The sequence below is a fragment of the Leucopleurus acutus genome (genome assembly GCF_964270905.1).
Source record: "Leucopleurus acutus genome assembly, chromosome: 18".
Classification (NCBI taxonomy): Eukaryota; Metazoa; Chordata; class Mammalia; order Artiodactyla; family Delphinidae; genus Leucopleurus; species Leucopleurus acutus.
The window spans coordinates 21294303-21307207 of record NC_139160.1 but is presented as its reverse complement, the minus strand read 5'-3'; the positions used below and the strand labels follow the sequence as shown (position 1 = coordinate 21307207).

Below are 12905 nucleotides of genomic sequence, written 5' to 3'. Positions count from 1 at the left end.
CCAAAAGATGCTAGTAGCCATCAGTCAGTCATGACAACCAAAAATGTCTCCAGGGACTTCCCTGGTGGCGGAGTGGTTAAGAATCTGCCTGCCAATGCAGGGGACACGGGTTCAATCCCTGGTCCGGGAAGATCCCATGTGCCACGGAGCAACTAAGCCCGTGCACCACACTACTGAGCCTGCGCTCCGCACCCTGCGAGTCACAACTACTGAAGCCCGTGCACCACAACTACTGAGCCTGCGCTCTAGAGCCTGCAAGCCACAACTACTGAAGCCCACACGCCCTAGAGCCTGTGCTCCGCAACAGAAGCCACCGCAGTGAGAAGCCCTCTCACCACAACTAAAGAAAGCCCGTGGGCAGCAATGAAGACCCAACGCAACCAAAAAGAAAAAATAATGTCTCCAGACATTGCCAAATGTCCTCTGGGGGGCAAATCTCCTGGTTGGTATCCACTGCTGTAAGAGGTGAGGATAAAGAATTTCACTGGCTCATTCCCCGAGCATACCAGCTGGGAACACCGCCTATCCAGCTGTTCTTGTTAAGAGTAGCTATCGCTCATTACTGCTCCACTTTGCCAAGAGCAGGGGAAGGTGACCAGATGTCTCAGATACAATGTTCTCCCCCCCACCAATCACTGAAGGCTACCCTAAAAGTGGTCTGATTCAGGCCTTTCATTCTGCATGGCATCAAGCATCCAGAAAAACTCAAGAGACTCCTTCCTGACAGATGTAGGGCCATATTACAATCTATCAATATCATTCCTGTAGTTTAAGTTACTTGCATACACACTTATTAAATTCTAGCTGATTCCAAATCATTTGTTCTTCATCACAGTACAAATGTAACTGCCAAGATGATGAAAACCAAGATGTGGATGAGGAATGGTTCTTGTTGCCTCCTCATGAGGCCTGGCATAGCTCAACTTATAGACTGTGGCTTGTTTGAGGACCTTACTGTTCTAAACAGTGGCATACACAATGTGCTAATAAAGGGCTGAAATGGAAATACAGTGAAGAGTCCAGCTCCTTGAGATGGCCAGACTTTAGAACGCAGGGTTGAGAGGCAGATGAACAGGGGAGGATGGGGAACTGATTCCTGTGACTGGAAGCTCTAAAAACCACACAGGGAGGGGCTTCTCTGCCAGGCTAAGGGCTTATCCTTGATTCTGAAGACACTGGGAAGACAAGGCAGAATTTTAAGCTCATGAGTGACATAGCCAGATGAATTTAGAAGATATTTCCACAGCACCTACATTTTACAGAGTGTGTTTTTGCACACATCACCTCATTTAACATTCTGTAAGGGAGGTATTGTTTGCATTTTGCAACTGAGGACTTAGAGAAATTAATTAATCAGGGTCGGAGAGCTAATACAGTTTGGCCAAGATTGAGCAGAATTCAGGTCTTCATTTCCATATTGCCATCTGGGTGTCTTGACTGTAGTCAGATAAAACGCACATACGAAGGGCTGTTACAGGGCAAAGGTGAGAGCAAAGAATAGGTGAGAAATTAGCTGTGTTTAGCAGGGACTGGCACTGAGTAGTTAGTAGATTTGTTTCTTGACTTACATTTCTTTTTTGTTATTCTTGTGGTTTCAAAACTGGTTATAATGATGTAACCATGTTACTATTCCCTAGAGCAGTGATTTCCAACCCGTGGATCAGGACCCTTGGGGGAACCCAAGGTTATTCAGAGGGTCCTCAAGTTCGGTGTGAATTTTCTTGATAGATGCTGAAAGTACCACCATCCATCTTATAGGGACTCCAAGATTTTTTTTTTTTTGGTCTAAAAGACAATTCACTGTACACATTTTATTTATAGTTTTGTACACTGTCTTAATATGAATGGGACCGCTTTTCTACTTGAGCCATTTTTTTGTTTGTTTGCGGTACGCGGGCCTCCCACTGTTGTGGCCTCTCCCGTTGTGGAGCACAGGCTCCGGACGCGCAGGCTCAGCGGCCATGGCTCACGGGCCCAGTCGCTCCGCGGCATGTGGGATCCTCCCGGACGGGAGCACGAACCCACATCCCCTGCATCTGCAGGCGGACTCCCAACCACCGCGCCACCAGGGAAGCCCTTGAGCCATTTTTTAACCAAAGCAAAATAACCTAAGTATAACAAAGTGTTAAAATACAGCATAAAGATACAAAAACAGACATACTAATTCTAACTAGGAATGTAATTATGATGTTACATTTTTTATAATCCACAATTATATTTAGGAAATCACACAAACATAGATCACTGATTTGAATGAAATGCATAAATTTGTAGCAAAGCTTTGTAGTTACAAAAAAAAAATTACCAAAGAATGCACAAAATTAATGTTTATTCCACCTTTGTGTCGTATTCCTGGATCCTTCACCAATGTTACATGAGGAAAAAAAAGCAAAACAAATGAAAAACTGAAATCAGAATCACTAATGTTATCAAGTAGGGAAACAAATAAATTAACATCTAGCAGCCATCAGCAAGAGTACAGCACAGACAATGCTGTAAAAAGAAACAAAGAAAATTGTTAGAAAACTGGATGCATCATACTCTTTCAAACCAGCAAAATATGCTTCTGCATACAATGGAACATAAACAGAGTCGTTCTCTTGTAAGGTATAGAAATGCAAATTCTTTAATATTGTAGATGGGTCAAATGTGTTTGTAAATCGTTAATTCTTTTTTTTTTTTATTTAGCATCTTTTTTTTTTTTAATTAATTTATTTATTATTTATTTTTGGCTGTGTTGGGTCTTCATTTCTGTGCGAGGGCTTTCTCTAGTTGCGGTGAGTGGGGGCCACTCTTCATCGCGGTGCGCAGGTCCTCTCACTATTGCGGCCTCTCCTTGCGGAGCACAGGTTCCAGACGCACAGGCTCAGTAGTTGTGGCTCACGGGCCCCGTTGCTCTGCGGCACGTGGGATCTTCCCAGACCAGGGCTTGAACCCATGTCCCCTGCATTGGCAGGCAGATTCTCAACCACTGCGCCAGCAGGGAAGCCCCTGTAAATCGTTAATTCTTTTAAGCTATTACAGAGTGGGCCAGGAACACATTTATGGATTCTGGGGACGATGTGTACTGTAATTCTTTGATTGGGATAGCGGACACTCTAGCCAAAATTAAAAAAAAAAAATACGAACACAGAAGTACAAGACAAAGGCTAATGAGACGTCTCTTATATCTTAGCAACATTTAGATGGAAATCAAATTTAAATGCAGTCCACTCTGCTTTTGAAGAGGCTTTGGTTCAGCTCCCAAATCTCGATTGCTTGACGCAGTCTCCTATGAGAATACTCAGGAGGTGTCTTCTTAAACAACAAACCTATTTTTAGTGGTGGAGCCGCTCTTAGTAGCTGTGTCTGCGTGGGACTGGTAAACAATCACTATCTTTGGAGGAAGTCCTAACCTTTCCTTGTATACCCTTCCTATATGTGTAACTGCTTCTCTGTTTTCACATCCAGTAGTCCATATTGCTATTTTATCACCTTTAGCTCTAACATTAACCACAGCTCCACATACGTCATCACTGTAGTCATCAAAAGACTCTCCAATAAGGCACAGCAGTGTCTCTAGCCAAAAGCGATGGAGGTCACTTCGTCTCTGCTGTTTGTTCAATGTAATTAGCCATCGTCCTCCTCGTTTGTTTTTCTCATCTTCCCACATAGGCTCAATACCATCCTTAAAAAGTGAGTAGTTACAGCCAGGCATTAAATTACTAGACAACTGGATATGGTTGTACAGAGCCCAAAAACCTTCAACAGTTATCAAACTTAGAGATCAGCCGAAGGTTTGCTTGCCAAATTTTGCTTTTATCTTTTTTTTTTTTTTTTTTTGTGGTACACGGGCGTCTCACCGCCGCGGCCCCTCCCGTTGCGGAGCACAGGCTCCCGACGCGCAGGCTCAGCGGCCATGGCTTACGGGCCCAGCCGCTCCGCGGCATGTGGGATCTTCCCGGACCGGGGCACGAACCCGTGTCCCCTGCATCGGCAGGCGGACTCTCAACCACTTCGCCACCAGGGAAGCCTGCATTTGCTTTTTGACCCAACAATCCCACTTCTGGGAATTTACCCTGAAGCTATACCTCCTGCAATGAACACAATATATGCAAAAGTTTCTTCATTGTCTCACTATTTGTCATAGCAAAAGATTGCAAACCAACTATATGCCACATTTATTCGTTTTCTATTGCTGCATAATATAAAACCAGAAGTTTAGCTTCAAGTGACACCCATTTAGTAGTCGATCAGAAGTGTGGCGTGGTGTGGCTGGGTTCTCCACTCGGGGTATCACGAGGCTGAAATCAAGGTGCCAGCTTGGTTTAGTTCTCATCTAGAGAACTCAGCAGGATGAACCTGCTTCAGAGTCATCCTTATTGCTGGCAGAGTGTAGTTTCTCGTGGTGGCAGGACTGAGGATGCTCGTGGGGTGTCAACTCGGGACGCTCTCAGCTCCTAGAGGCACCCTCATTCCTTGCCGTGTGAAGCCTCATTGTCAAGCCGTTGTGTCAAATCCTTCTTGTGATTTGAAACTCTGACTTTCCTTCTGTGACCAGCTAGAGAAAATTCTCTGCTTTTAAAGGGCTCGTATGACTAGGTCAGGCCCACTAAATAATCTCCCTATCATAGGGGCAACTGACTTGGGACTTTATTTTTATTTTTTAAAATTTATTTATTTGGTTGCACCGGGTCTTAGTTGTGGCAGGCAGGCTCCTTAGTTGTGGCATGCATGCGGCATCTAGTTCCCTGAGTAGGGATCGAACCCGGGTCCCTTGCATTGGGAGCATGGAGTCTTAACCACTGTGCCGCCGGGGAAGTCGCTGGGACTTTAATATACATGCAAAATCCTTTCACAGACTTACCTAGATTAGTGTTTGATTGAATAACTAGGAGAAGGTATGTGCACATCGGGAGCCAAGAATCTTAGGGGCCATCTTAGAATTCTGCCCATCACACTACAAGAAGCTAACTGTTAAATAACCTGGGTCCATCCACATGAGGGAGAACTATGTTATAGTAATGAAGGATGAGAAAGGCCTCTGGGAACTGTCTTTTTTTTTTTTTTTTTTTAATTGGAGCACAGTTTATTTACAATGTCATGTTAGTTTCAGGTGTACAGCACAGTGATTCAGTTATACATATACATACTTTTTCAGATTCTTTTCCCTTATAGGTTATTACAAAATAATGAATGTAGTACTGGGCACTGCTTTTGTTTCCGAGTCAAACTTGGGTCACCTGCTTGCAGTAAAGCCAATCTACTGACACAGGGTTGTGGTGAAGGAAATTGCAACATTTATTGCAGGTGCCAAGCAAGGAGTCCAGGGCAGCTAGTGCTCAAAACACCCGAGCACCCCAGTGGGTTTCAGGAAAACATTTTTATTTATTTATTTATTATTTATTTATTTTTTGGCCGAACCACACTGCTTGTGAGATCTTAGTTCCCCAACCAGGGACTGAACCTGGGCCCTCGGCAGTGAGAGCACGGAGTCCTAACCACTGGACCGCCAGGGAATTCCCGGGAAAGCATTTTTAAAGGCAGGGTGGGCAGGGGTGGTGTCACAGGGTGTGTGATCAGTTCGTGCACAATTCTTTTTTTTTTTTTAACTTATTTATTTTATTTATTTTTGGCTGCATTGGGTCTTCGTTGCTGTGCGCAGGCTTTCTCTAATTGTGGAGAGCGGGGGCTACTCTTCGAAGCCTTCATGGTGCACGGGCTTCTCATTCTGGTGGCTTCTCTTGTTGCAGAGCACAGGCTCTAGAGCGCAGGCTCAGTAGTTGTGGCGCACGGGCTTAGTTGCTCCGCGGCATGTGGGATCTTCCCGGACCAGGGCTCAAACCCGTGTCCCCTGCACTGGCAGGCAGATTCCTAACCACTGTGCCGTCAGGGAAGCCTCGTGCACAATTCTGATTGGTTGATGGTGAGGGCGGTGTCACAGGGGTCAACAGGATCCATCCTTAGGCGCCAGTAGGTCTGGGGACTGTGTGCTCATGGTCATCATGTAGTTAAAGTCTTCTATTTGGTAGGGGTTTTAGCATCTGTAAAACAACTCAGGAAATGTGCATCAGATAACTGTTATCTAGGTGCTTCAGGGAGGAGCTAAAGCAGAAGATGGGGGAGGGGTCTGTCCTGGGAAGGCCCCATAGGGTCCTGCTCAGTTATACTCCAGAGTGATTTCCAGGATACATTATCTATTGTTAAACAGCGAAAATAGCAAGGAAGAATAAAATGTGCTCCTTTCATGGAAGAAAAAAGGGGAAGTAAAATAAAATATATAAATCGTGGCAGGCAGGCTCTGAGATGGCCCCCCTGATCATTGCCTATTGTGTAATCCTTTCCCCTTGAGTGTGGGCTGGACTTACTGACTCTAGAAAAGCAAGTAAGATATAGCAGAAGTAGTGGGATGTCACTGTTAAATAATGTTACAAAAAGACCGCGCCTTCCATGCTGGAATCTCTCTCTCTTTTTTCCTTTTTCTCTGTAGTGCGAAGCAAGCTGCCATGTTGTGAGTAGTTTTACTGAGAAACCACGATGCAAGAAACTGATATTTTCGGTGTTGTGGGTTGAATTGTGTCTCCCAGAAAGACATACTGAAGTCCTGATCCACCTGGTATCTGTGAAGTGACCTTATTTGGAAACAGGGTCTTTGCTACTGCAGTCAAGTTAAGCCAAGGTCATACTGGATTAGCGTGGACCCAAATACAATGACTGGTGTCCTTAGCAGCAGGAAATTTGGACACAGACACACAGAGACACACACACACAGAGACACACACACAATGTGATGTAAAGGCAGAGGCAGAGACAGAAGTTATGCAGTTACAAGCCAAGAACACCAAGGACAGCTGGTAACTGCTAGAAGCCTGGAGAGAGGCAAGAAAGGATTCTTCCCTGCTGACATCTTGATTTTGAACTTCTAGCCTTCAGAACTGTGAGAGAATAAACCCCCCATTTTTTTTAACATCTTTATTGGAGTATAATTGCTTTATGGCGTTGTGTTAGTTTCTGCTGTATAACAAAGAACTCCCCATTTTTTTTAAACCATCCCGTTTGTGGTAATTTATTAAGGCAGCCCCAAGAAACTAATTCACTGGCTGACAGCCAGCCGCGACCTGAAATCTGCCAACAGTCACGTGAGGTAGCTTGAAAGAGGATCTTCTGAGGCCAACTGACAGCCAGGTTGAGTGAGTTTGGAGGCAGATCCTCCCCCAGTCCAGACTTGAGAGGATTGTAGCCCCAGGTGTCATCTTCATTGCATTCTTGCGGGAGACCTGGAGCCAGAGGTAGCTACCTAAGCCTTCTTGGATTTCGTTATTTTCTTTTTCTTAAAAAATTTATTTATTTATTTATTTTTGGCTGTGTTGGGTCTTCGTTGATGAACGGGGGCTTTCTCTAGTTGCGGTGAGCAGGGGCTACTCTTCGTTGCGTTGCGCAGGCTTCTCGCTGTGGTGGCTTCTCTTATTGCAGAGCACAGGCTCTAGGCTCATGGGCTTCAGTAGTTGTGGCACGTGGGCTCAGTAGTTGTGGCTCCCGGGCTCTAGAGTGCAGGCTCAGTAGCTGTGGCGCACGGGCTTAGTTGCTCTGCGGCATGTGGGATCTTCCCGGACCAGGGCTCGAACCCGTGTCCCCTGCATTGACAGGTGGATTCTTAACCACTGCGCCACCAAGGAAGTCTCTTCTTGGATTTCTGATGCACAGAAACTGTGAGGTAATAAATGTTTGTTGTTTTAAGCTGCAAAGCATAATTATACAGCAATAGGTACCAAACAAATAAATATTCTTAATTTTGTGGGGGGAATGGGAGAATAAACTAGAAACTAATGACAATGGTTAGTGATAGGAGGTGAGTGGGAACAGAGTGCAGGAAACGGGAAGGGAGAGCTTCCTCTGAATAAAACATTTGTAAGATTTGATTTTGAACCAGGTGAATGCTTTATACATTCAAAAAATAAAACTAGGGGCTTCCCTGGTGGGGCAGTGGTTGAGTCCACCTGCCGATGCAGGGGACACGGGTTCGTGCCCCGGTCTGGGAAGATCCCACATGCCACGGAGCGGCTGGGCCCGTGAGCCGTGGCCGCTGAGCCTGCGTGTCCGGAGCCTGTGCTCCACAACGGGAGAGGCCACAACAGTGAGAGGCCCGCGTATTGCAAACAAAAAAACAAAAACAAACAAAAAAACTAGATAAGAAAGATGAAAAAAGCAAACTAAAATTATGCAAATAAAAAAACAAACCTAACAATATATCACATATATTGCACATCGTTGAGAAGGGCCGTATTTATAAAGATAAAGAGAACTGAAAAGAAATCCTGAACTTAGAAGTTTTGCTGCTGGTATTAGTACTGAAGTCTCAGCTCTTTTGTGTATATTGTAGGATAGAATAAATGAGTAAATATATTGATGCTGATGGGAACCAGCATTTTCCTGCATTTTTACCCCTGCCATGTTTACTGTGTTTGACATCATATTTCATATCTTTTTGTTAGTAACCAGGGTTACTTTGTGGTAGAAAAAAGATATAAATATGGAAAGAGGAAGACTAGAATGAACCTCACGGTGTTGAATTTTTAATTGGGGTTATCAGTATGAACTCATGATTTTAAAATATATTTGGGTAAAGACTATACTGTTTTTTTTTTCTTTTTTTTTTTTTTTGCGGTACGCGGGCTTCTCACTGTTGTGGCCTCTCCCGTTGTGGAGCACAGGCTCCGGACGCACAGGCTCAGCGGCCATGGCTCACGGGCCCAGCCGCTCCGCGGCATGTGGGATCTTCCCGGACCGGGGCACGAACCCGCATCCCCTGCATTGGCAGGTGGACTCTCAACCACTGCGCCACCAGGGAAACCCTGTTTACTGTTTTATATCTATATGAATACATATACACTTGGTCCACTGAAAGGGCCTAGAAGAAATGACATCCCAGTAGCAAACACTCAGATTTAGTTTTCCAAGTACCATTTCCTACTAAAAGGAACTAAGGTTTCTCTGCATAAGGCAGAGAAAATGCAAGGAGAGCTTGGGAGGTCCTGGGTCAGAAAGCAAGGTAATATAATGTTCAAAAACTGATAGGATATATGTAAGGAAAAAGGAGCCGGGTAGGGGGCTTCCACGGCTCACAAAAGGGCAATTTGAGCACCACAAATAATAATGGTATTTGATTACAGTAATTTAATTAAATTGAATTTTAAAAGAATGCCAGAGTTCACACTGTTATTCAGAAGAAGGTGGGGGAGGGGAATTGTGAAGGGGAGGAGAAACAAAAAAGAAAAGGAGAAAGTGGGGGGCGGGAGTCCTCTTCTTTAGAAAGGAATGCCAGCTAATAAACGGAGAAGGAATGACAGCATTAGAAAATCTCCATTTTATAACGTTTGCGCTAAGTGTTTGCTACCCCTATTGGGTGAAAATACTCATCTGGTTGCAGCCTAGCATTGCAGATATCTGTTGCAGAGGGAGAGACGATCTTTGTGGAGAGAACTACCAGACCACCCTTGATCAAGTGATCAAGCTTGACATCACGGATAATAGGCCAAAAGGATACTGTGCCTGCTGATGGAAGTATATAGCATCACCTCCGACTTTTCTTACTAAAAAGTTTGACTGGAATCTAACCATGAAGAAACAGTTCAATAAACCCATACTGATATAGTCTACAATTGGCCTGGACTTTTCAAATATGTCAAAGTAATGAAAGTGTAACGGAGCAGGACCCCATGGGGCCTTCCAGGGACAGGCCTTCCCCCATCTCCTCTGTCCTGGCTCCTCTCTGAAGAACCTAGATAATAGTATTTGATGCACACTTCCTGAGTTGTTTGCAGAAGTGAACACCCCCTCCCGCCCCCCCCTCCAACAAATGGAAGATGTTAATTACTTGACAACCCCTGTGAGCAACTAGCCCCAGGCCTCCTGGAGCCTGAGGACAGATACTGTTGACCCCTGTGACACCACCCTGCTACCTCACCGTCAGCCAGTCAGAGAACTGTGCACAAGCTAATCACATTCCCTGCGACGCCCCCTCCCTCACCTGGCTTTTAAAAGTGCTTTGCTGAAACCCTTTTGGGGAGTTCGTTGCTTTTAGGACGTGAGCCGCCTGTCTCCTTGCAATAAGCTTTTCTCTGCTCCAAACTCTGATGTTTCAGTTTGTTTGGCCTCGCTGTGCCTCCGCCCACGAACTTGCGTTAACAAACGATTCTTTTTAAAGTGAGAGTACTAGTACTAGGGTGGCAGACTAAAGGAGTTTGTACAGAGAGGCATGAAATCAAATGCAACGAATCCTGGGTAGATCTCGAACTGGAAAAAAAAAAAAATGTGTGTGTGTGAGACCCTTAGGGACAACAAAGGAAATTTAAATATGGACAGTATATTGGATTTGACTGAAATGGTATTTAATTTCTTGCATGTTCTAATGCCGAGGTATTTTGGGGGTGAAGCAGTGTTGTTTGCAACTTTCCAATGGTTCGGGGTAAAAAAAAAACTATACAGTGAGAGAGAACGCAAATACTGTGAAATGTTAGCATTTAATTTAGTGCAGGGTATACTGTTTAAGTCTTCAGTCGGTTTATAAATTTTCACACTAAAAAGCTGACTTTTTAAAAAAAGGAGTGCAAGTTTACTTCCTTCTGACTGCAGAGGTTCACGTGAACAAAAAGAATCAGCACCCTGAGAAGGCTCTTCCGTGGCTCTTAAGTTTCTCTTTCACCGCAGAGTTGACCTCGAGGCCGTCGGAGGCGTCACCGAGTCCGGACAGCTCCTACCCCCGCCAGCGGCGAGCCGGAGTCCCGCAGTCCACTCCCTCTGCGGCCCCTCTCCGCGGGCTGCCGGGCGCGCGACCTGGGCGTGGCCTGTGCCGGGAGCGGCCAATGGGAGCCAAGGCTGCGGGCGGGGCCGCGCAGGGCGGGGCGGGGCGGGGCTGCGCGCGGGCTCTTGGGCCGCCCCCGCCGCTCCCCAACCTTTCCTCCAGTTCCCGTGCGGCCGCTGGAAACGGCTGCTGCTGCGCCTGGGGAGTAGGAGGTGCAGGGCAGCCGCCACCCGGTAAGTGTCTGACTTCCCGGCTGGGGCCGCGCTGGCCGCTCCGCGCCTGCTCCGGGTCGCCCCTATTCCGGCCCGCCCTCCATTGCCCCCCGGTGTCCAGAAGCACTGGCGCGGAACTCCCGGCCCCAGCGCGGCGGCGCTGCCCCCCCTGGTCGGCCGCGGTCCCGGAGAGCCCTGGCGCCGGCGGTCCTACCCAGGGGCCACCTCTGCTCTCCGGTTCGTTTGCGGGGCCTGGCTCGGTGGGGCGCGAGGTTCCGGCGTGGGCCCTGCTCCTCGGGCTGCAGCTGCCTGCGGCCGGGCCGGTTCTGCAGGAGAGCCGGCTCCCGGCCTTCATCACTCGGTGGCGTAGGGGGTGATTTCTCTTCCAGTGTCACCGAGATCAGGCGTGAGGCCCGTCTGGCATCTCGGCGTGTGTGCCCTTGCCGCCGAGGTGCGTTTCTCCTGCCTCTGCATCCCTCACACCTGCGGTTCATTCAAGAGCGTGCAGCCCGGGCATCCGTGAGCTGCCTACTATGGGAAAAGGCTTTCTGTACTTTGAATTGCTCCTGGAACACACCAGGCTGGCTCACGTTAGCAAGGACCGGTTGAATTCATTTGCTTGGAAAGTTAATGCAGCTCTGGATTTTAGCGTAATTCTAGGTGTGAGTAATTTCGTGTAAAACAGTTGAAATGGCATTGTTCCTGCGCAGGAATAGCAAAACGTGTCGAACTGCCCAGCAAGAGTCGACATTCGGCCTCCTCCTCTGGCGAGGAAAGTTGAAAGGCATGAATTCTGTTCTTGACTTTGCTGCTGCCGAGCTCTGTGACCGTGGACTCAGTTAATTCACGTGAAATAAGATAAATTTCTAAGATTCCCTTCAAATCCCACGTGTTATTAGTCTGATGAGCTTATTTTTCGCCCCGTACCTTTAAAAAGAATGAGAAATAGGAAAAAGCCATGAAAGGCAGCCCTGCGAGGAACAAAGATTTATGAGCGCACAGAAGTTGAGAGACTGGATTGGGGTTTAAGATTGGGGACTGAAAAGGGAGCACAGTAAAAGTGAAAGAACTTAGCCAGAATTGATTATATAAGAGAAACTTGGAAAGCTTTCGGAAGTTCCAGCAGCAATTACTGTTTTTAATTCCCTCTCTTTGTAGCTGTATAGATGAGGTAAGGAGAAAATAAATGCTGTTATAGAAAATGTAGTAGAGAGGAATGTAACTTTAGCATATATCTTAGGTGTAGGGAGAATCCTTTGTAGTTCTTAATTTGTATAGACACTTCTGCTCAGAAAACACTTTTTTTGGTTGTTAAATAGGTAAAAATTTTTGTACATCCCGCTCGGGAAAACCCTACCTGTATTTTGAATATGTCGATTAACTACCCTCCCACCCACCGCTTTTTATTGTGTTCTTATTATTTGCGCCAGTATTTTTAACAGCCTTTGGTAAATAGCGTTTGGCTTTGTAGTACATAGAGGAAGGATCAGCTTTGCCTCAGGGAGAGCTCAGTTTGAGTACTTCCTAGCTGTGTGACTAGGCACAGTCACTTTCCCTCTCTCAGGCTGTCTTTCCTCCATTGTGAAGTGAGATAATGATACCTATTTCATAGGGTTGTGAAGGTTAAATAAAATCCTTCATGTGGAAGACATATAGCAGTGCCTGACATGTCAGGCATTAATAATGACAGTATTGTGTTCATAGTGCAGCACAGAGAAGTGGTCTCTGGGTTTTAGTTTGGCTAGAAGGTAGGGCCCCAAGAGGAGAACAAAGTAGCAAGCGATCAATAGCCACTTCCGTGCCGGAAGCTGGAACTTTTGCAGGTTGTAAGCCCTTCCTTCCCTGAGTCTCAGGCTGAGCTGCTGCTCAGACACTAGTGATCGCTAAGGGACACATCAATCTCCCTGGCTGTG

The 12905-nt window shown here is 46.3% G+C and overlaps 2 protein-coding genes across 3 annotated transcripts in view; one reads left to right on the top strand and one right to left on the bottom strand.

Annotated features, from left to right (window-relative positions):
- Positions 1–3035: 3035 nt before the first annotated feature.
- LOC309974509 (eukaryotic translation initiation factor 4E-like) lies at positions 3036–3955 on the bottom strand. The gene has a single exon (XM_082859160.1). The coding sequence runs from the start codon at positions 3695–3697 to the stop codon at positions 3299–3301; it is 399 nt and encodes a 132-aa protein (XP_082715286.1). The 5' UTR covers positions 3698–3955; the 3' UTR covers positions 3036–3298.
- A 6997-nt stretch (positions 3956–10952) lies between these two features.
- Positions 10953–12905, top strand: part of SLC25A30 (solute carrier family 25 member 30) — a 28920-nt gene continuing 26967 nt past the window's right edge. Inside the window, exon 1 of one of the 2 annotated variants that reach the window (XM_082859318.1) lies at positions 10953–11013. The gene's annotated coding sequence lies outside the window, so the exon portion shown is untranslated. The remainder of the gene's footprint in view (positions 11014–12905) is intronic. The other variant, XM_082859320.1, reaches the window with a different exon arrangement.

Excerpts from the sequence above, each read along its gene's own strand:
- LOC309974509 (XM_082859160.1), bottom strand. The coding sequence starts at position 3,697 with ATGCCTGGCTGTAACTACTCACTTTTTAAGGATGGTATTGAGCCTATG.